The 22,572-nt window shown below is 39.4% G+C and overlaps 1 protein-coding gene across 6 annotated transcripts in view; it reads left to right on the plus strand.

Annotated features, from left to right (window-relative positions):
• The window catches only part of UNC13B (unc-13 homolog B), a 218,226-nt gene that overhangs the window by 107,955 nt on the left and 87,699 nt on the right, over positions 1-22,572 (plus strand). For 3 of the 6 annotated variants that reach the window (XM_078061432.1, XM_078061428.1, XM_078061429.1), the window contains 3 exons: positions 2,353-2,388; positions 6,689-6,923; positions 21,282-21,596. In XM_078061432.1, the coding sequence (XP_077917558.1) occupies positions 2,353-2,388; positions 6,689-6,923; positions 21,282-21,596 (586 nt within the window). The remainder of the gene's footprint in view (positions 1-2,352; positions 2,389-6,688; positions 6,924-21,281; positions 21,597-22,572) is intronic. The other 3 variants (XM_078061431.1, XM_078061433.1, XM_078061430.1) reach the window with 1 other exon arrangement.

Here is a 22,572-nt window from a genome sequence, read left to right on the forward strand (position 1 = left end):
CAGACTGTGACTGGTTAGTAGTCCCATATCTCCAGGATTGGGAGTTAACTCAGGTAATGAAATGAGCTTCTGTTGGCATCATTCAGTGCTTCCAGAATTTTGAATCTTAACTGCAAATTTTCAAGGGAACTGCACCCTTAGAACACTGAGGACTTTCTAACCCAAACAGACAATCCCTGAACAGATACTAGGGCTATCAGTGTATGGGTCTTCCTGATACCTATTTATTAGGAACCTATAAGGGCAAGCAAAAACTTGGCAACATGACGAAACAAGAAGAAATGCCAATTGCTTGCCCTGTTCCAGAGGCCTGTACTAGGTACTTTACATGCATTTTCTCTTACAATCCTTCGGTAACCAGTGAGACTCATAATATTCTTATATTACAGTTGAAGAAATATCTAAAATAACTTTTTTTTTTTTTTAAAGATTATTTATTTATTTATTTATTTGAGAGAGAGAGAATGAGAGACAGAGAGCACGAGAGGGAAGAGGATCAGAGGGAGAAGCAGACTCCCCGCTGAGCAGGGAGCCCGATGTGGGACTCGATCCCGGGACTCCAGGATCATGACCTGAGCTGAAGGCAGTCGCTTAACCAACTGAGCCACCCAGGCGCCCTAAAATAACTTTTTTAAGACCATATAGCTAGTAGTGGCAAAGCTAGAAGAACTTAGTTTTGGCTTGGGTACTCACATTCTTAATTATGAAGCTAAATTACTCCTTGTTTCTGGGGATAAAGACCTATTTTTAGTGATTTTGTGTGTGTGTGTGTGTGACATTAGTTGCCTCAAATTCAGTTTTGGGTATGGAATAGGATTTAAATGTAATTAACATTGAATATTTTATTTTGAAAAATGAGTAGAAAATGTTCAGTTTTCTCTCATCATTCAAAGCTTCTGTATTTTAATGGATTTTATTAAATTTTGTAGACAGTTGAAAAAATTCTGAGCAGAGGCTATAGTGTTTTATTACATATTAGAAGATTAGATTTTTTTATTTAATTTTTTTAAATGAACATATAATGTATTATTTGTTTCAGGGGTGCAGGTCTGTGATTCATCAGTCTTACACAATTCATAGCGCTCACCAGAGCATATACCCTCCCCAGTGTCCATCGCTGCTCAGCCACCCCATCCCTCCTACCCCCCTCCACTCCAGCAACCCTCAGTTTGTTTCCTGAGATTAAGAGTCTCTTATGGTTTGTCTCCCTCTCTGGTTTTGTCTTGTTTCATTTTTCCCTCCCTTCCCCTATGATCCTCTGCCTTGTTTCTCAAATTCCACATATCAGTGAGATTATATGATATTTGTCTTTCTCTGGTTGACTTATTTCGCTTATCAAAATACCTTCTAGTTCCATCCACATCATTGCAAATGGCAAGATTTCATTTTTTGATGGCTGCATAATATTCCATTGTATATATATACACCACATCATCTTTATCCATTCATCTGTTGATGGACATCTAGGCTCTTTACATATTTTGGCTATTGTAGACATTGCTGCTATAAACATTGGGGTGCTTGTGCCCCTTCGGATCACTACATTTGTATCTTTGGGGTAAATACCCAGTAGTGCAATTCCTGGGTCGTAAGGTAGCTCTATTTTCAACTTTTTGAGGAACCTCCATACTGTTTTCCAGAGTGACTGCACCAGCTTGCGTTCCCACCAACAGTGTAGGAGGGTTCCCCTTTCTCTGCAGGAAGATTAGATATTAATGCCATTCTTTGGCCTTTTAATTTTCAATGGAGAGCATCAAAATTAGACATAATCGCTCCCAGATAACGGAATCACTCTCTTTTCCACTGTATCAGGTTTGAGATTCTCATGGAAATACTATGGTAGGCTCAGGTTTGGAGAACAAAGAGACAGGAAGGATTTCTTAGAGACAGGTCGAATTTTTGTCATTTTGAATAAGGAAGGGTATATTAGCCCCTAGATGATGCTGTTCTGAGACCTAGGCCAGAAGGAGTTTTAAGAGTATAAAAGCAGGGGCACCTGGCTGGCTCAGTCAGAGGAGTGTCCGACTCTTGATCTCAGGGTCATGAGTTTGGGCCCCACATTGAGTGTAGAGATTACTTAAGTAAATAAAACTTTTTTGAAAGAGTGTAGAAGTAGTTTTTTGTTATTCTCTATATGGTGAATTAAAGCTAGGGTATTTTGTAGATTTGTCTCATGCTTGATAGAAGCAGAAGGCTCTCTACATGTTATGTAAAATTAATGGAATACAAGTAGGGCAGGTTCAAGCAAGGTAAGGTGTATAATCATTGGTGGGATGGGGAAACGGTCTTTGAATTATTCCTAAAGTTGTCTCTGTCACTCTTCTTTTTTGCTACCATTTGCGGTTTTCTTAGGTCACTGGACCTATTTGGGCTGGGGAGAGCAGCAGAGTACGTAAGAAATTGAATTCCTTATAATTCTCTTGATTTTACCCTTTAACACACTCTGTCTGAACTATGAAGCTGGATATTCATGTGTACAAGTATACATAATTCCACTCCCTTCTCCTCCCCTACTTAAATCTCAGAGACCATTACTTGCAGTGGGATGTTATATCCTTTCATGCTGTTTTTTTTTTGAAGACTGTGTGTGTGTGTGTGTGTGTGTGAGAGAGAGAGAGAGAGAGAGATTTCAAACCAAAGTCCCAGTTACAATCTTGGCAGTATCTCTAGATTTTTCCTTCCCAGAGATAGGTAATATCATCAGCACCTAGTGCAGGAAACCCTCTCCCTTGGTCTCTTGGCTAAGGAGTACAGTGACTAGAAGAAGGTTCCTTCTGGAAGTTTATTTTTGTAAACAAGGCACTGAGGACATGGTTTGACTTTCCTTGAAGCAGCCCAGGTAGGCTGGAGGCCATCTTCATTCTAGAGCTTTGAGAGTGGGCAGTTAGTTCTTTCCAGCAAGATACACAGCCTTAGGCTGACATTACTGGCTCTGTTACCCATCTTACAGGGGGATTGGTTGAGTCCCAGTGCTTAGGTATCCAGCAGGTGCTAAGAGGGGCCAAATTTTGTTCTGTCACTGGAATTTCTTATGACTTTGTACTTTCTGTGATTTGAATCCTTAGTGTTTCCACTAAGGAACTGCTCAAAGGCAGCCTAAGAGAGCTGAGATAACTTAAGGTTTTCCAAGAAAAAAGTAACTAAGCCATGAAAAAAAATGGTTTGAATTCTCTTTCCTTTTTACTCAGGCTGATAAAGTTCTACCTGTATTCTGGATTTAAAGACAGGGATTCAATCCAGGACCACCACATACCAGAAAGCCTCATTGTTCAGTATTTCATTCAGTATTGTTTGAGTGCCTTCTCTGTACCTGGGGCCCATTTTTGCCCTGGATTAGATTACTTGCCCCAGGTTTATTTTCTGTCATTCCCTTCCATGTCCTTTTATGTACCTACCAAATGAGCTACAAAGTGTTTTTCAAAAATACATATAGCCTTTCTCACTGTTGGGCTTTTACTCATGCCATTGTTTTTATCCAGATTCTAGAAGGTATTTACCCTCCCCCTCTGAACTTCACCTGTTGAAAACCTACCAGTCTTTCAAAGTTGTCTCCTCCATAAAGGTTTCTCTGCTCACCCTAACAGGAAGTGACCTTACCTTCAACTTATATAGCATTTGGTTTGTACTGTTCTCATGATAGTTACTTCCTTGTATTTGTGTCCATATTTTCTCTCTCCTATTAGACTGATTGTATACTCTGAATCTTCTGTGTTGTTTAGCTTTGTACTTAAAGGCACTCAGTAAATACTTGAATGAGTTAATTTTCCCAGCCTTTTAGTTTTCCAAGGGCTTTTCAATTTTTGCCCTCAACCTAGCTCACAAGTCCTCCTTAGGCTGAGTAACCAAACCTGCACTCAGGTTCTTTTTCTCAGTGAAGCCAGGAGTTTTCTGTTTTAGCTGCAGTCATGTTGTGAAGTAGAGTAGAGCCAGTAAGGGATTGTTGCTGCCACACTGAAAGCACAGTTCTTTCGTTCAAGCCTTTTTCTTAATTTCCCTCGTTAGTTTCTAATCAGCCTTGGTCGTTCCAGGAAGTTTTCTTTCTAGGGAGATCAGGGATAGTATCAGGGGAGAAAATCTGGTCTTTGCCCTCATCTACCTTTTTTCTGTTTCTCTTCTTTGTCTCACCTCACTTCTTTGTATTTCTTTTTTCCTGTCTCCTCCTACTTTTCATATTCTCTTCTATTCCTAGCCTCTTCTTTCCATAAAAACTCTGTTTCTTAATATTTGCCCTTTATTTCTTTAGTATAGGAATATTGTCAGCTTTTAGAAAAGTTTTGGATTATTCTTCTCCTTAGCCTAGCAAAATAAAAAAGCAGAGCATTATTTAGGAGTAATAGGTCAGATGCAGTGAAAAACTAAGGGTCTGTCCAACATAGTTTCTGGCTCTGGATCGTGGGCTCCTAACTCTGGTTGAGCTACTCTCTCCTGGCCCCATAATCAGTGGGATTGTCTATCGCTGTTCCCTCTTTGGTTCTCTGGGGTATGTGTTGATACTTCTGCTGGGGTTTAAGTAGACTTTTGGCTTTGTCTCCTTTGTTGCCTCTGCCCTCTCATCTGTATGCATGAAAAATCCATCTGACTTCTTCACACTGACTCCTTTTGTGGGTTCAGAAAGAATTAATTCTGAAAGACATACTGGATTTTGTCCCTTGATCCTTTCTTTCTAGTGTTCAGAACAACAAATGCATCAAGATCTGAAACCAGTGCCTCTGAAGTCTTTTTTTTTTTTTCCTAATACGTGATCAGAGTTCTTTCTGAGCAGAATTCTTTGCATCCCCTATTGTTTGACTAGTACCCTTCCAGACCACTTGAAGGTTAGCCTATTCCTTCCTTCCTTCCTTCCTTTTAATACTCTTTATATATCCTTTTTTTTTTTTAAGATTTTATTTATTTCAGAGAGAGAGAGCATGAGCAGGGGGAGGGACAAAGGAAGAAGCAGACTCCCTGCTGAGCAGGGAGCCCAATGCGGGGCTTGATCCCAGGACCCTGGGATCATGACCTGAGCCCAAGGCAGACTCTTAACCGACTGAGCCACCCAGGTGCCCCTAGCCTCTTTCTCATACTGATTTTTTTCTCCTGAGGTTCTGATCACTCTCCTTGTCTTATGTTCACACTTAAACTCAAAAGGGAAAAGCTCATGAGATCTTCTACCCGTGCTCCCAGCTATACCCACAGTGTTGTCTGCAATCTGGTGTTCAAATATTCTTCGTTGCTTGTAAAACCCACGTTTGTGCCCCCTTGTCTCTTTTAGTGGAATTATTATCTACTAGGTAGTTTGATGTACAAGCCAAGGTGTCATTTCCCTTTTACCTTCCATTTGTCCCCATGTTTTATCATTTGTCTGGATTTTTCTTTTTCTAGTTCATCAGTTCTTTTCCATTTCTACTGCATGGATGCAGGTTCTTATCTCCTGCTTGAGTGATTGTGAAAGTCTAATCTTATGGTCTTCAGAAGGCTCTCACTGCCACATAACTACCAAGATTTTTTAAAAAATTACTAATATAAGGAGTTCATCATCTGCTAAAAGTATCTCCATTTTGGGATAATGAATGTTCCTTTTCCTCACTGAGCCAAATAGGAAATTGGCAAGACAGGACATCTGGGACCTTGTTAATTATACACATACGGGGTTGGTGTCAGAAATGACTTCTCTATAAAATAAACCACAGAGCACTATTAGGTTGAGCTCCCTTTCCAAGTACAGTGTTAAATATTTTTATTTTTGTTTGGAGCAGGATTTGTAACTGTGGTCATTTTAGTTAACATCAAGAATAAAACTAGTCAGTCAGGTGCTGGCCTGAAAAGCAGAAATAATTCTATGGTATTATAGTCACTGTTGTTAGATAAACTTGGCTGCATTGTCAGCAAGATCCCATTGGTAGTGCTTATGTTTTCCTTTTCCCCTTCAGCCCAGACTTTGGATGGAAATTCTGAGCCCCAGGGTAGAGGTACTTGATAGGAATTGTTAGAAAAACCTGTTGCTGCAGCAAGACAGTAAGATTGCTACTGTTCTCGGGGGCCTGGCTGGCTCAGTCAGTGGAGCATGTGACTCTTAATCTTGGGGTCATGAGTTCCAGCCCCACAATGGGTATAGAGCTTACTTAAAAAAAAAAACAAAAACAAATAAAATTTGGCATAATACTTAAAAAAAAGACTGCTACTGTTCTTAGTTGTATCTAGAACTTTTGGTTCTTCAGAGCCTTGGCTTTGCGCCTCCTGATATTTGACCACCTTCTGATGTTGGACCTGCTTATTGGGTTCAGCCAAGTATTTTTAAAGTCTAACAACAGCAAGCCAACTCTAAATAAAAATTTCTCTTCTACCCATTTTGATAACAAGAGAGGAATAGAATCTATGACGTTTAAAAACAGATTTTCACTAGAGTTGTGATAGCTGGAGAATCAGAATTCCAGAGAATTCTGCATTGGGAAAATACAGTTTGGAATTCCTCTAAGAATCAACACTAAAATGAAAGCAAGGATCTTGTCTCATTTAATAAGGAAAGAAACTTATGAGTATTAACTGAAACAGTTTTGCACATGGGTTTGAGGTCACTTGGCTTACTTGCAGCTCAGCTTGCTCTTGTTCTCAAGGTCTAGGCTTGTGGTTACCTAAGTTAGAAGCAGAAAAAAATTCTAAAGAACTAAATAAAGCTGGGATGCTTTGATTGACTGTGTTTATTCCACAGCTTTTGAAGATCCTGATAGTGCCGTTGATGACCGAGATAGTGACTATCGCAGTGAGACCAGCAACAGCATCCCACCTCCTTACCATACGACTTCCCAGCCCAATGCTTCTGTGCACCAGTTCGCTGTGCCGGTGGGATTGCCACAGCAGCTGCTACTTCAGGGCAATTCCCGGGATTCCTGCAATGACTCTATCCAAAGTTACGATCTTGATTATCCAGAGCGGCGGGCTCTCAGGTGGGTTTTGGAAACCAAGCACTTTCTCTTCCTGATATGTAGTTTCCAAGATGCAACTGACAGTATTTGGATGCTTTAATCTGAGGTGGTAGTGGAAGTATAAAGGTATGATAGACCAAAATACAGCCATTTTGTATAGATTCTCAGTCTTCTTTTTTCTCTTCTGTACATTCACATTTAGGCATTTCTGTCATTAGTATTTCTCTTTATGATCAGTGATTCTCAACTGGTGAGAGCATGCTAACTTGGGGTGGATGACTGAAAAAAACCAGCTCATGCCTCTGCCCAGCCCAGTGATTCTGATACACTCTTCACCACAATTAAAAAAAATCACAGATGTTAAATGTTTGGATAATCCTTCCTACCTAAATATTTCTGGGAACTTCAGATGATCTCTTCATAGCAGATTCAGTACTTATGCTGGAACTTTAGAAAAATTTTAAATATATAAAACATTGACATGGTTAAAAAATGTTAGGGTACAATACAGCATACAGTGAAGAATCTCCCACCCACACCTGTCCTCTCCTCCTCTACTCTGTCCCCTTCCTATCTCTTAGTTCTCACACCACCCTTGTTTGTTTCTTATGTGCCCTTCCATAGACTACTATCATATAATTTATGAGTATAAAAACAAATATTTACATATATGCTCCCCGTTTTTCCCCCACTTTAAAAAGTAATTCAAACAAAATTCAGAAAAATGTTATATTAACACCCATATTCATGTTGCCTAGGTTCATCACTTGTGTTAACATTCTGGCACATTTACTTTTTATTTCATTCTCTCTCAGATTGTGTCATTATTCTGTTTCCCCAACATTTTACCCATTGATTTTAGCATCCATTGATGATCCTTGTTTGAATCAATTATTGGTTGGAAGTTAATATTTTAAAAACCATTCCAGTTTAGCTCATACTTTTGATTGCTAAAATTCACCATACCATAATAACATATCATTTCTTTTTGCTCATTTTACCAAACTGGTGAATATTTATCCTGGTCCTCAGTTGGTTGCCTGTCTGCGAGAGAACATCCTATCTCAGTTTACTATCATCTCTGGAAATACTTTCAATGAATTTTTTTATATATCAACCATCACATAGAATTTTTACTGTTTATAATCTGATTCTAAAAAAGAAATATGCCAGGAATCCTACTGTAGTTGGTCTCTGCTCCTTGCTGGTTTATTAGATGAAAATTTTATTTTTTAATTATTTGATTTTAGTTGTTTATATTGTCCTACTTTAAGGAAAAAAAATAGCAAAAAATCCAATACTTTTGGCCCTCTTTCCCTCTGTATTTGTAAGCATTAGATGTGTAGGCCAACAGTAATAGTGGCATATCAACCTAAATGACTACATACTCTTCTAGAACACTGCATTTTAACCAGTTATTACCCTATTATTATTTTAGTTATTTCCTGGGCTACTGCTATAATAATACTTAGAGGAGCATTAGTGATACACTTTAAAGTGTAAATTTTTTGCTAAAGATTTTTTAATTGATCCCATATAAATTTGATTTTACTGTATCAGTATATGAAATGAGGTTAAAGAGTGAATATTTTTTTCATCTCCAGCAGAGAAAAGAATTACAATTATTTATTTATTTATTTGAAAGAGTGTGTGAGCAAGAGAGAGCACAAGGTGGGGAGGGGCAGATGGAGAGGAAGAAGCAGACTCCCCACTCAGCAAGGAGCCTGAAGCGGGGCTCGATCCCAAGATCCTTGGATCTTTTTTTTTTTTTTTTTAAACTTTTTTTTTTTTTTAAGATTTTATTTATTGGCGAGAGAGAGAATGAGACAGAGAGCATGAGAGGGAGGAGGGTCAGAGGGAGAAGCAGACTCCCCGCTGAGCAGGGAGCCTGATGTGGGACTCGATCCCGGGACTCCAGGATCATGACCTGAGCCAAAGGCAGTCGCTTAACCAACTGAGCCACCCAGGCGCCCCGATCCTTGGATCTTTAACTGAGCCGAAGGCAGACGCTTAACCTAAAGACTCACGCAGGCACCCCCAAAATTACATGATTTTTAAGTAACCTTTTATCATAGACATTTTTAACTTAAATTTTGAAATGATTTATCCTTCAGAAAGTTTTAAAGACATTTTATCACTAGCATTGAATTTTAAACTTCTCTCTTACTGTAGATATCAAGTTCTTGGAGATGGTCTAAGTCTTGAAGTTACACAGTTTTTTAGGAAGAACATTTAAAATCCTAAGGGAACAAACATGTTCTTAGTATCTCCCAGTAAATTAGAAGTGTAAATATAAATAGCTTCATTCACTACAGCAATGGCTATCTATTCATTTAAGTTGAAGTATAAAGACTTCTAGGCTGGAGTTAGTTTAGTTTGAGTTTTTGAGGATACTGGACAATAATGAAACTGCATGTAAAAAAAGTAGATTGGATTTCTTTGCTCAACCAAATGGGCTTTTGCCTAATGAATCCAGAATAACTGGAAACTTACATAAATTATGTAAAAATACATAATTTGAGGTTTGTTGCTAAAGTGTGTCTAGTGTTGAGAGGGGTCAAAAGAATATCTCTTGAAGTTTATTATTAATATCTCTTCAAGTCTCTCTTGAAGAATTTTAGTGACTAAATGACCACTGTGATCTTGCTTCTGTTTCCTAAATAAATGCAATTGGAAGTTAAATCTACACAGGAACATACTGAGATGATAAGCTCCTAGTCTGCAGGTCCTCTGTGTACCCCTACATGAGTACACAGGAAGCAGGCAGTTTCTAATCTAACTGAAAGAAAGGTCAGGTATCTTATGTATTCATTGACTTCAGTTGGAATGTAGCTTCTAGTGTTAAAATCAGTATAGGAAGGGGCGCCTGGGTGGCTCAGTCGTTAAGTGTCTGCCTTAGGCTCAGGTCATGATCCCAGGGTCCTGGGATTGAGCCTCCCTGCTCAGCGGGAAGCCTGCTTCTCCCTCTCCCACTCCCCCTGCTTGTGTTCCCTCTCTCGCTGTGTCTCTCTCTGTCAAATAAATAAAATTTTAAAAAAAAAATCAGTATAGGGAAAGATACTCCTTTCACTGTGATCCTCAATGCATATATAGCTTTTAGATTTCACAAATTATAACGCTTTAAATAATTGTTCCATTGGGCTATAACAAGGTTTGACTTCTGACAGTCAAAGATTATTTTTATTATGTATATATTTATTTATTTGAGAGAGAGGGTGTGAGTGTGCTCATGGGAGCGGGAGCAGGGGGAGGAGCAGAGAGAGGGAGAGAATCTCAAGCAGACTCCGTGCTGAGCACAGAGCCCGACTTGGGGCTCGATCTCACCACTCTGAGATCACGACCTGAGCCAATATCAAGAGTCGGATACTTAACTAAGCCACCCAGGTACACCTATTTTTTCTTTTTTTTTTTAAAAAGAAATATGTTTGGCCATACTCTTGGCTATACTGCCTCAAATAATAACTTTCAGCAAGTTAACAGCTTGACTTTTCAGACCCAAATTAATCAACAAATTTGGGTTTCTTGAAATCCCTTGATATGTTGAATACTTAACAGTTCTAAACCTGGGCATTGCAAATACATTCTAAATATTGAGGAAACATGTTCATTTTGCTTGTTTCTGCCTTTCTTGAAAAATAAAAGCATCCTAAAAAGCTCATGGTAGCAAGTAGCTACGGTTATTACTATAGCTGTTCTTTTTCTGATGTGGAAAAACTCTTGGATTAAATTGCTTTAATATTGATTTAAGAACATAGAGATTTCTTTATCATATTTTTTCAGTCTGAATGGTTTTTATCATATTGACAATTTTATTTTAGTTTTCTCGTTGAACATGCACTAAATTTTATAATTTGTTTCTTCCTTTTCCCTGTTTCTTCTCTTTTCTTTGCCTTACTATTCCTCTGATTTTATTCCTTTACATCAGACAAGGTTTGCAGGCCAAAAATGACAAAATTAGGATTATTTCAGCTTTCTCTGATGTTGACTATGAAGAGCAAGAAAGTATATATGAGGAGAGAGAGGGGAAAATAACACAAGAGTTTCTAGAAAGCAGTAACATAAAGAAAGCAGAAGTAAAAGAAATTAGAGCTCTTTCAAAAACTGATAAATATTACAACCAACAAGAACAACTGAAGTACAAGAATTGGAAAAAGATACCATCTCAGGGTCAAGAAACTGAATATCCTGCTGCCTTTAATTTTGACCATAAGTTTGAAACATCTGTGTTCTCCAGATATCCTCAGAAATATGATACAATAGATAGAAGGAAAAACAAGCCGTTATACCATCATTTTGGAGACCGTGAAAGAAGACAGTATGGTGATAGATCAGGAACTGAGACTGACTTGGAAAGTACATATCCTAACACTGAAAAGTGTAACATTTGCCACATTGAAAAGAAGAAACAAAATTATCCAATTTTGCGCCCTTATAAAAATGGTTTTGTGGTTAAGAGTGGCACGTGGACCACTAAGTCGCAAAATCATGATTATGATCTTTCTGATTGTTTTAAGAACTGTGAAAAGTCATCTGGCTTAAACCAGCATGTCACTAATTTCACTCCATTAGATATTCTTGAAGATTCTACTAGCAGTACTTCTGATGAACTTCTGAGTTCTCCTCTTACTGATATACAGGAAGGTTTACTGTCACCAACAAGTCCTCCATCCAATGTCCATCATATTGGAGGCTTACCTGAAGAATATCCTGTAACATGTCCAGTATTCTCATTACCAAAGGTGAATTGTGAGGCAAAAACACTTGGAGATCTGTCTGGGTGCCCCATGGAAGAGATGACCCCTTCCTCTCTTGAGGAACCCAAGAAGGACTGTGTTGATACAATGGATGAGCTTCAGTGTTTGGTAGAAACAGTATCAGAATATTTAGCAGAGAAGGAAGAAGAGATTAATAGATTTGGTTCCCTTTCAAAAACTAAAAAATCACTTAAACACAACAGTACTGTTGATAATGAGGAACAGAAAATGCCTGGGGATCAAATGCCACCTTCAAACATTGTCAAGAATGACAAGGATAAGGCCATCTCTTTCCCTGAGCTGAATGGAGTGAAATGTGCTGTTGGTTTTTTGTTCAGTTCACTCACAGAAAAAGTGGGTTCGGGCACAAAGCATCTAACAACCTCTGTGGAAAAGCTGGTTTCTTTAGTTCCAGAGAAAACAGAAACTCTTAATCAAATAGAGACAGTTAATTCAGGATCTAAACCCAGAGCCGAGTCAGTATTGGGGAAGGATCTTTCCATGCAATCTCCATTATCCTCTCAAGCAGTTGATAATAAGGATTTTGGGAGAAATGACAAAACCTCTGAAAATGAGCACACAGGTAGTAAAACTGGAAATATAAGCTTTCAGGATGTAGCAGAGACTGTTGGAAGGGACTCCACTCCACAGAGTCAGAGTTCAGTTATAAAGTCTGTTTTTAGCATGCTAAATCCCTTAAAGATCTTTTCGGAAAAGGATGAAACCAAAAAAGATGATGGCCAGAACAAGCCAATAAGAAAGGAAAACTTTTTTGAGTGTGGATCAGAGTCAAATCAAAGGGAAGACACTCTTGGCAATAACAGTAGTATTATCACTCTAGGTAGGAATGATGGAGAAAATACAAGCTCAACCCAAATGCCCACAAGTGAGGATTTGTTGTTATCTTCCCAAGCGGCCAATGAACCTTCAAACTTAGGCAGTTCTGCAAATAAAAATGTTGATATTGAGAGTCTCTTGGAAATAAAACCCTGTATAGATCTGTCTCTATTACCAGATCAATCAAAAATATGTGCTAAAGACACTCAAGGACAACCTTGTATAACTGGAAGTACAACTGCAAATAAAGAGTCTTCTTCAAAGCCATTAGAGGGGGACAAAGTTACTAGTGATGATGATTTTCTTGAGCCACTCAGAAAATCATTTAGCCAGTTTTTGCTCAATTCACCTGAGACCTGTTCAAAGGAAACTTTGTCAGAATCTATGAAAATTCACCAGTTGGAGGAGGATGGGTGGGAGAGGGACCCTAAGAAAGATGGACATTCCTTTTCCTTTAGTGGAAAACTACATATTCCATTTTTCAGAGTTCTTAGTCATTCCGAAAAGCAGGATTTAAGAGAGAAAGGAAGCATTTTTCCTTCATTTAAATTTCCTTTCACTGACAGCCATAACACTGTCACTGACCAGAGATTTCCTGATTCAGCAGTAACCATTGATGAAGAGATCCAAAGAAACTGCCATGAAAATGCCAAACTTGGTTTAATAAAATCTAGTTCAGTTCCAAATATTCATAATAATTTAGGGAAATTTGATGATACAGAAACATTTAATAAAAACGACCAGATAAATTTTCCTGAAGATGACACACTTAATAAAATAAAGACTAATTCAGTTCCAATTATTAGTAATGATCTTGGGAAATTTGGGAACATAGAGAAATTAAATTCAAGTGACCACGCAGCAGTAGGTAACTGTCACAGAGATACCTCAGCCGTCCTTGGAATTGTGTCCAAAGAATATATTCCTTCAGATTCTTCAGAAGAAAGTAAAACTCTTACACAAATGACATCTTTAACAGTATCAGACTGTTCATTAGCATCTACTATCATTTCAGAATCCACCTTGGTTAATGAAATTAATGAAGATAGACTTGTAGATAAAGCTTCCAAGACAAGAACCCAAGGAGGCCTCCTTTCTGGTCTGTTTAACAGGTTTTCTTCTCTTGAAAATTTGTCTAGTCAACAAGAATTAAATTTGAAGAGTGATGATTCTCATCATAAGAATAATAACCCAGGCTTACTCTCTGGAATATTTAACCTGATATCCAATAACAGTGTGACTGTTCATAAACCAGATGAAGCAAGGTCCATGTCTTTAGGCAACATAACAAGTTTGAATGGAAATAAACATTTATCCTTGGATGAGATCCCTGTTACTTCATGTGTGACTTCTGGAAACCAGAGGAACCATGTTGAAAAAGAAGAAACATCTGGCTTTATAAAAAGCTTTGTATCTTTACCTAAAGAAAATATACCATTATGTGATGCTTGGGTTGATAGTCATCACTGCCCTCCCACATGGAAGAAACAGCAAAAGGAAAACAATTGCCCCTCTTCTGAGAACAGGGTATTTCACTGTGCTCCAAGCACTCAGCGGGGCCTCTTAGAGGAATCTCTGGCTGAGAGACTGACACCACACCATGTTCTTAAGGCGAAAATACATGAAAATTCAAACAAGTTAAATCCATCTATACTAAATACTAACATTCTTAATATATCAAACCACTGTCAGGCTTTTGAAGAGATGAATAATACTTTCTGTTATGAATGGGACTCTGATATAAAAGACTTCTCCAAAAATTCCAGGAAACTTCAGCCAGTTTATTATATGTTAAATCAAAATACATTCCCATCAGGTGATGTTTTCTTGTGGCCTGACTCAGAAAATTCGGCAATAAATTTTTGCCAAAAGGATCAAAATGCAAATGTCTTGGAGTGGAAAACAAATCCAAACAGTGTCATTTGGCGTGACTTACCATATGAATCATTGGAGCAGTTAGCATTTAATGAAGATAACTTATTAAGTGATATGTGGGCAGCTCACTCATTATATGGAAATTCTTATTTTCCAGTTAATGAGACGAAGAATTCACTAGAAGAATTACCCATTGACTTAAGTTGTTCTTCAGGTTATGAGAAGACTACATGTTCCATAGTTGATCAAGAATTATTAAGAATGGATGAAAACTTTGTTTTTTCAAGTGTTGGTTATGAATACCAAGAATGGTTGTCATGTCTTGAAAGTGGAGTGTGGTGGCCATCAGAAGATGGAGATTATGGATATTATATGTTCCATGATGGTCAGTATATGTATTATCTCCTCACTGATTCTACTGGGCAGTATGCATATTTATTTATACCTGATTGTTCTTATCAAGAGTATTTGAATTGTGGTTTACAGACAAATGATCTATCAAGTATTATGTTGGATGACAGCATTATTTCTGCCTATAGTTTTAAGGAAGATGAATTATTCTGGTGTGTTGAAGAGGAACCAATTGATGACCCTCTTGATTTATCTGTAGTTTTGCCAAGAAGTGAGGGACCAGTGTATCTAAATTTAGGAACCTTTTCACAAGTATTTGAAGAGTCAGGTTGTGGCCAAAAGGATCAACCGTTAGATTTTTCAGGCTATAATCTTAAGAAGTTTAAAGGAAATTTTGGATCTTTTGAAGAAAGGGTATGTGGTTCTGAAGACTTTGAATATATATTGGATCTCAGGAATCAGCCCCAAACTATTGGAAATCATGACTTAAATAAAAGTCATTTTATAGAAGGAGATAAGAACCAGTCTCCAGCAAAGGATTCATTAGTTTACCCTTCTCGTTTACATTGGGTTCAGTCTTCTGAAGAAGCTACCTCTTTGGTTCATCCTGAAAATATGACTAATAGTCCACAGCAAACAGGAGAAATGTCATCATTGAACAAAGTGACTTCATTATTTTCTGCTTTAGTTGGAAATACTTTGTATTTTGTTGAGAATGAATCCTTAGAGTCTTTGGTCATGAAGAAAATGGATCAGCAGTCAGACTTGGCAGAACTCACAAATAATGGTCTTCAGTCATTAATCTTGAATAAACAATTAGAGAGTAACTCCCAAGATAAAGAAGAAAGTCTTCTCAAGAAGGATGTAGAAAGACAAATAGTATCCAATGTGCAGCAACCAGAATTTATTAAAAGTATGAAGCAAGAATTCCCTTTAAATAAAAGTTTTCATGTAAAAAAACAAAGTTTGTTAAAATCTGTTATCCAGGTAAGCCAAACAACTCCTCAGGCTAAATCAGATGTAGAAGATAATGAAATAATTACAGTTGACTCTATTTCAGTTCCTCTTACATCACAGTTTAGTAGGGATGAACCCAAGAACTGTGAGATTCCTCAGGACCAGTTTTCCAAAGAGTCTGAGAGAACATTATTTAAAAGTGCATTGAAACTCCTTGGTCGGGGAGAAGACTCTTTAGTAAGTACAGTATCAAATGGAAAACAGGCATCTGGATTTTTGAACCTCTTTAAAACCCAGGTGAATAAAGAAGGACCACCAAATTTAGAAAAGAATGGTGATAAAAATAGAAAGATACCTTCTCAGCAAAAGAATGAATCTCCTGGTGGTTCGAATTTTTTTGGTACCCTTGGGGATTTATTTAAAACCAATGCATCTTCTATACAGACAACTGAAAATATGTCTGTTTCTTCATCGGTTAATAAGGATGAAGTCAAATCAAGTCCTAATCCTGCACAGCTAATTATCCAGGATGTTGGGAACTTTTCTGCTACACCAGTTGCCTCTAAAAGGAAGGTTCGAGTTAGGAGTCTGAACAAGCAGATTACTATTGATGACAGTGGGCTAAAAGAACCATCGACTAGGGATATACAGAGTAATAATTTGACTGAGGAAGAGGTACATTCCAGAGACTACCTAATCCAGCAATCACCAAGTCAGTCTTTCTCAGCAAATTGTCTTGAAGAGTCTTCCAGAGATTCTTCAATAAAAACTAGTGGTGTGTCTACAGTGACAGAAGTTTCAAGAAGTAATGAATTATCTTTTGATATTCTCAGCCCAAGAAATTCAAAGGAACAAGATCATTTTTCCAACCAACACTGGAGTTATTCAACTCCCACAACCTCTCCCTCTCAACCAGAGTTGCCCACCAGAAAGAGTGTATTTTCTTTCCTGACTGGATCTGAAAAATCTGAGAACAGAGGCTCTGCTCCTCTACTGAGAACCAAATCTCAAGCAGAAGGGCTGTTTACACTTCCTTCCTTTTTTTCCACTACTAACTCAAGCAGCAAGAAGGATGCCTCTCATAATAGCTCTTTTAGTTTCTTCAACTTATCATTTTTGGATGGAAAGCAGCAGACTTCTGGGGAAAAACACAGCCTTTCAACTGTTGCTCCAGTGACTTCCCAGCCCTGTAAGAAGCCAAGTGTTTTTGTAGACATGGGTGGCACAAGAACTGGAGAAGGTTCCAGTGGCAATAGAGATAGTATAGTCCAGGAGGTGGTTCATGAACAGCAAATGGCTCCTTGTGTTTCCATTAGCAACACCATCGGGGTTACTTCCCTTACAGATGAGCTCAATGTAGAGAAGGACTATCAGGGAAAACTAGATTCTAGTAACGGACTAGGGACATCTTTAGCAGATTTCCAGATGAATCAGTTGCAAAATGACATTGTTCCTCATTCACCAGAATTTCAGGCACAGACTGAAACACTGCTCATTGGTCCAGAGACCCTTGGGGTAGCTCCTTGTGAAGAAGAACCTTTCATACAGGAAGCCTTCCCTAGTGGCTCATTGGCCAAGTCTTTTCCACATGATAACCGTTTGACTGAAAAGCTCAACAATTCAGACACTTGTACTAACCACCACCAAAATGAAAGATTTACTGGTGACCTCTTAAACTTGCCATTGGAAAAGGCCCCTGATGAGGTCTTAACACAGATCCCGGAGCCAACCTCTCCCTCTCTGGAGCCAGGGTGTACAAGGCACCTCCAGAGTAGAGAGGCAGATAAAGAGGAAGACAAATCAGTGTTGGGCTCCTCAGTAGAGGTGCTTTCAGGGTTTGTGACAAAAGTGAAATCTTTCTCTGGGTGCTTAATTGAACCTCCCAAAACTTTCTCTGGACTTTTCTCCTCTCCTAAACCACCAAAGAAAAACTCCTTTTTCTCTCTTTCTTCTGGTGCATCATCTCAGTCCTTCAAAGGTGAGTTATTTGGAATTTTTAAAAGTCCCAAACCAGACACATACAAACAAGAATCACCTATCCCACCTACTGCATGGCCTCAAAATGGTAGTTGCGGAGATACTGTAGGATCAGTACCTCCAGAAAATCTGTGGAGAGAAGCTTCCTCTTCAGCACTCAATTCAGAATCTACTCTCAGTGACTGTACAATGACTGTAGTTAGTGCAAAGTCAGACTCAGAGACCCTGACAGATGATACTAAACTAACAACTGAAATGGAAAACAATAATATCCCTGACAATATTCTAGAACCCCAAGATTCTGAAATAATTGGGGCTGCACCTTCTGTTTCAGGGGACGATGCTGGGCAAGGAGTATTGTCTCTGAGTGATGAAGGAGACATGGGGTTGTTGCAGGGCACAGACACAGAGGCATCATTGGAAGCAGAGCTTATTCCATTGCCACCACATTTGGATTCAGATCCTACCTGTATTGCCAAAGAGCTTCCTCCTCCGGTTCCGCCACCTATTCCTCTTAAGGCAAAGCCAGCTATGCAGTCTGCCTCCACAAACCAAGACTTCTTGGAACTACAGGCAGCCAGTTCACTGGAAACCAGTACTGCACTGTTCAGTGAGGCAAGTGTTGGCCAGAGTGCCACACCAGAAACCCAAGAATACCTTTCCCACCCTGTGCTAGAGGAACCTGCTCTTTGTGCCAAAGAAAGTTATGGGATACTCGATACCCAGAAAGATCTACCTGCAGTCCCCCAGGAAACAGAGCAGCCAAGACCTCATTTTGAGATCCCAAACATGACCAATTGGCCAAAATTCCATTTCCCATCCTCTGCCACTGACTGTGGGAAACCACTGAGCTCTTTCTTTTCCCCATCTCCTTCCTCTGGCGATAGAGCAGCAGAGCCTGGTTTAATGGCCAGTTTTAAAAAGTTGTCAACTCTATTTGAGGGGGGTAATGAGGGGAAAGGGAATATCATTGCAAATGATCTAAAACTAAGGTTTGGAAAGAAGCTGGATCTTTCATTCACATGGCCAAAAGAGAACAAAGGGGGCCCTGAACAAACACCTGCAGAATCCTCTTCTCCAGCTTTGGTTATCAGCAGTGATCAGGACCTTAACGCTAGGGAGGTTGACAAAGCTTTAGAGTCTTCTCAAATGTCTGAGGCTAATGCTGAGCCAGCTACTCAACCCTCTGGGACCTCTGAGCAGCAGGAGACCAGGCCAAGTATATGTGCTCATGAGCTTTCAGGGCCTGGAGAAATGGAAAACCAGCAGGAAGTCTCAGCATCAGGAGAACACTGGGGTTCCAAAGACAACCTTTCTAGCTCCACCTATCCTTCAGGGAGTCATAAGGAAGAACACTGCACTGTTACTGAGCTACTTCACCAGCCAGAAATTCAAAAGGAGGAGGTGATGCCTGCTAGTACTGACTCTCTTTCAAACGTACAGCAGCCAGTTACTCTCCATGGCATCAAGGAACCAAAGACCGACAAAAGGCCTGTTCTCAACCTAAGCATCATAAATGATTTTAAGAAATTGACCATTTATGATGCAGTGACTTAGTGGTAGTTTAATGGTAGCCTGCTTTTTATTTTTCCTATGTCTTTCCTAGCATCTGAGCTTCATGTTAACTAGAGGTTAAGTAACAAGAAATAATGTGTGGGTCTTTTCATCCTCTCCCATCTCTCTAGTGCCAAATGTAATTCATTTATTGGGAGAAGGAATTTACTGCTAACGGAAAGGCTGGGCCCTGGGATTTACTCACTCTGGTTTGCTCTGCCTTGTGTAAAGTGGAATGGAGAATGGAGGGCAGGAAGAGGCAGCAAGTAGTAGTGTGGCATATATTAATGATAGGCTAGGATGCTTCCTTGGGCCTTCAGCACTTACATCTGTACTAGCTAGGAGAGATCTACTGTGCTTTGCCTTTCCAAGTCTTCTAAGATGCTTTCTCCAGTGGCAATGAGGTTATTAAGTAAAATGCAAGATGCAAAGGTTGGGATAATTTATATTCTATATCCTATTCCACATGGATTTGCATAGCTTCTTTCAGTCTTTGCCTTTTCGTACCCTTAAGACTGGTGTCTGGTAAATGCTTTGAGTAAAGTGTCACAGGAGCTTAAGGCTATCATTTGCTGTAGTTCTTTATTCTGGAGCATTGTGCTGGGTCCATGTGGAAAAGATCCTGTTATTTCCCATAAGAAGAAGCACCATATACAGTACAGCTTAAGAATGCTGCCAGGACCTCTTGCCCAAACCTGTCCAAAGTGGCTGGTTTTAGAGATCATGTGTGTGTGTGTATGTGTGTATACACATGTGTTAGGAACTGTTCATAACAGTGACCTGGTACCTGTCCTGCTGCCATGGGACAAAGGATCAGAAATTAGCCTGAAAATACCAGGTAATTGGGAGGAATCATAGAGAAAATATCCCTGGGAAACAATAATGATTTATCTTCATTTAGTCAAGGGTGAACATAAACCCTTTAGTTAAAGGCTTGACTCTGTGGCAAGGATCTTTGTCCTTTTGCATGGAGGCTTTCTAGCAGAGTACCGGAAGTGAAAGGGGGGGGCCCTGACTTGGGATAGAACTATCCCTATGAGCTGGGATAGATCTTACAGACCAACACCTAGAACCTCTGTCTTGAGTAGGACTGACAGCCTTAAATTCAGTATATGGCTCAAGGGAGTAACTTGTGGATACTGCTCTTCTTTCTAATCATGATTCACTGCCACTTTCTCTGCTATAGGTGCTATCTCTCATAGCAGGGGAACAAATTTCCTTTCTGGGTATGGGAATTCAGGTGATTGAGAAAGGGTTGGGCTGGCCTCTCTTCAAGTATAGAAATGCATTATTATGGTCCTGACCCAGAGCCAGGAGTTGGATTTTGTCCACTTTATCCCAAACGAGCCATGTCCTGAGAGCAACTCAGTTACGGGTGGGCAAGTTTATCTTTGGGACATTCCCTGTGCTGCCAGGGATGTCGTTGTAACATTCATGTTGATGAGACCATTCCCCAGAGGAATTTTTTTGGTAATAGATTTCATCTCCTAATGGTTTCCATTACCTCATTATGTAGATAGCTGTGAGATAATTGAAGGAACATTACCAATCTCCTTTGCTCATCCTAAGGAACAGACATTCACATTTACAATTATAGAGGAAGAAAAGGGGCATCAATTTAGTAAATAATAAAAAAAGGGAGTAGAGTTCATCCATTTTACTTTATGGAAATTAGAAAACTTTAATCACAGCCACTGGACAAGTTTCTTTAGAATCCGGGTAAAGAATATTAGGTGTAGACAAGAGGCTACTTTTATATTTAGTAATTCTTAATAATTAAGGTTAAGCCCCTGCTTACAAAAATCACTTTCAGACAAATATGCTTCAAAGTCTTTCACAGGTTGAGGTTAAGTGCTATTAGAGAATCCAGCATGTTGTATTGTTTTTCCTTTGTGCTTCTGCTGACTAGAAACTAGTTCTTCTAGATTGTGAAGTTTGGTCCTGTCTTCCCAGGAACCTCCTATTTGTGATTCTTGCCACTGAAAGAATCATTATTTCTGGATTTATCCATTACTTTTGTCCTCGTCCCTAGTTTGCATGTACGTACTCATCTGTCTTCCTCTCATTCTCACAGCCCCACCAGCAGTAGTAGGTATGGCTCCTCCTGTAATGTGAGTCAAGGAAGCTCTCAGTTGAGTGAACTAGACCAGTGTCACGAACGAGATGATGACCGTCGGGAGAGGGACTCCATTAATTCGTGCCACAGCTCTGACAGCTTCTCTAGAGATGGCCAAGTGGGTTTTGGAGAACAAGAGAAAGCCTTGGAGGTGACAGGTGAAGAAGAGAAGGGGAGAGCCTGTGAACCCAAGGAGAGGAAAGAAGATGCCACAATCCATCCTCCCCCAGATCTGGTGCTACACAAAGACCACATCCTAGGCCCCCAGGAGAGGTAGGTGATGGCTGCCTTGAGGAGTTCACGTGGTTTCCTCAGTACCTGCCTGTGGTATTTCTGGGTATAAGTGCTTTTCATTTGTTTCCCTACAGGTGGGTATGGTAGTGATCCAGGATACTGAGGTTTAGCTCTGCGCTGCTTCCTTTGATTTTTGGTATAATTCCCTAAATATTTTGAGGATCTCTGAAGAACATGGGTTCTTTGTAGTAGCTGCAGTGTATCAGGCCGCCTTGAATCTGTAGTTATTGGCCTACTAATTGACCTATTTTTGGTAGCCTCTGAGTCTGGAACTGATCTAAGCCCTACAACTTACTTCATTAAAAGGAGCTGCTTTGGATGAAATAGGCTTCCCAGCCTATTAATGTTTAAAAAAATTTTTTTTTAAGATTTTATTTTTATTTATTTATTAGAGAGTGAGCGAGAAAGAAACAGCATGAGAGGGGAGAGGGTCAGAGGGAGAAGCAGGCTCCCTGCTGAGCCAGGAGCCCGATGTGAGACTCGATCCCAGGACTCCGGGATCATGACCTGAGCCAAAGGCAGTCGCTTAACCAACTGAGCCACCAAGGCGCCCCTAATGTTTAAAATTCTTATGTGAGCATTGTTTTGTTTTGTTTTTTCCTGGTGGAGAAAACCAGGACAGAGTGAAGAAAGAATTGGTCTAAAAGCCAGATCAAACTCACCCTTCTGCTTCCCCAGGGTCTAGCAGTGTGTCTGGAATTAATTGGCACCCATAAGAAGAAAAATTTTAAACTTGTCTTTTTAACAGTCTTATAATGAAGCTTAGTACAATGTTTGAGTGTTATTGTTACTGAGCTGAATTGGTCAGTAGATTTGCTCATAGGTTGGGGCAGAGTGTGATTTTTCAGTCTTGGCACTATTGACATTTGGGACCAGATAATTCTTTGTTACGAGGAGCTATTGTGGGCATTGTGGAATGTATGGTGGCATCCCTGGCCTCTGTACTACATGCTTG

The sequence above is a fragment of the Halichoerus grypus genome, chromosome 14 (genome assembly GCF_964656455.1).
Source record: "Halichoerus grypus chromosome 14, mHalGry1.hap1.1, whole genome shotgun sequence".
NCBI lineage: Eukaryota > Metazoa > Chordata > Mammalia > Carnivora > Phocidae > Halichoerus > Halichoerus grypus.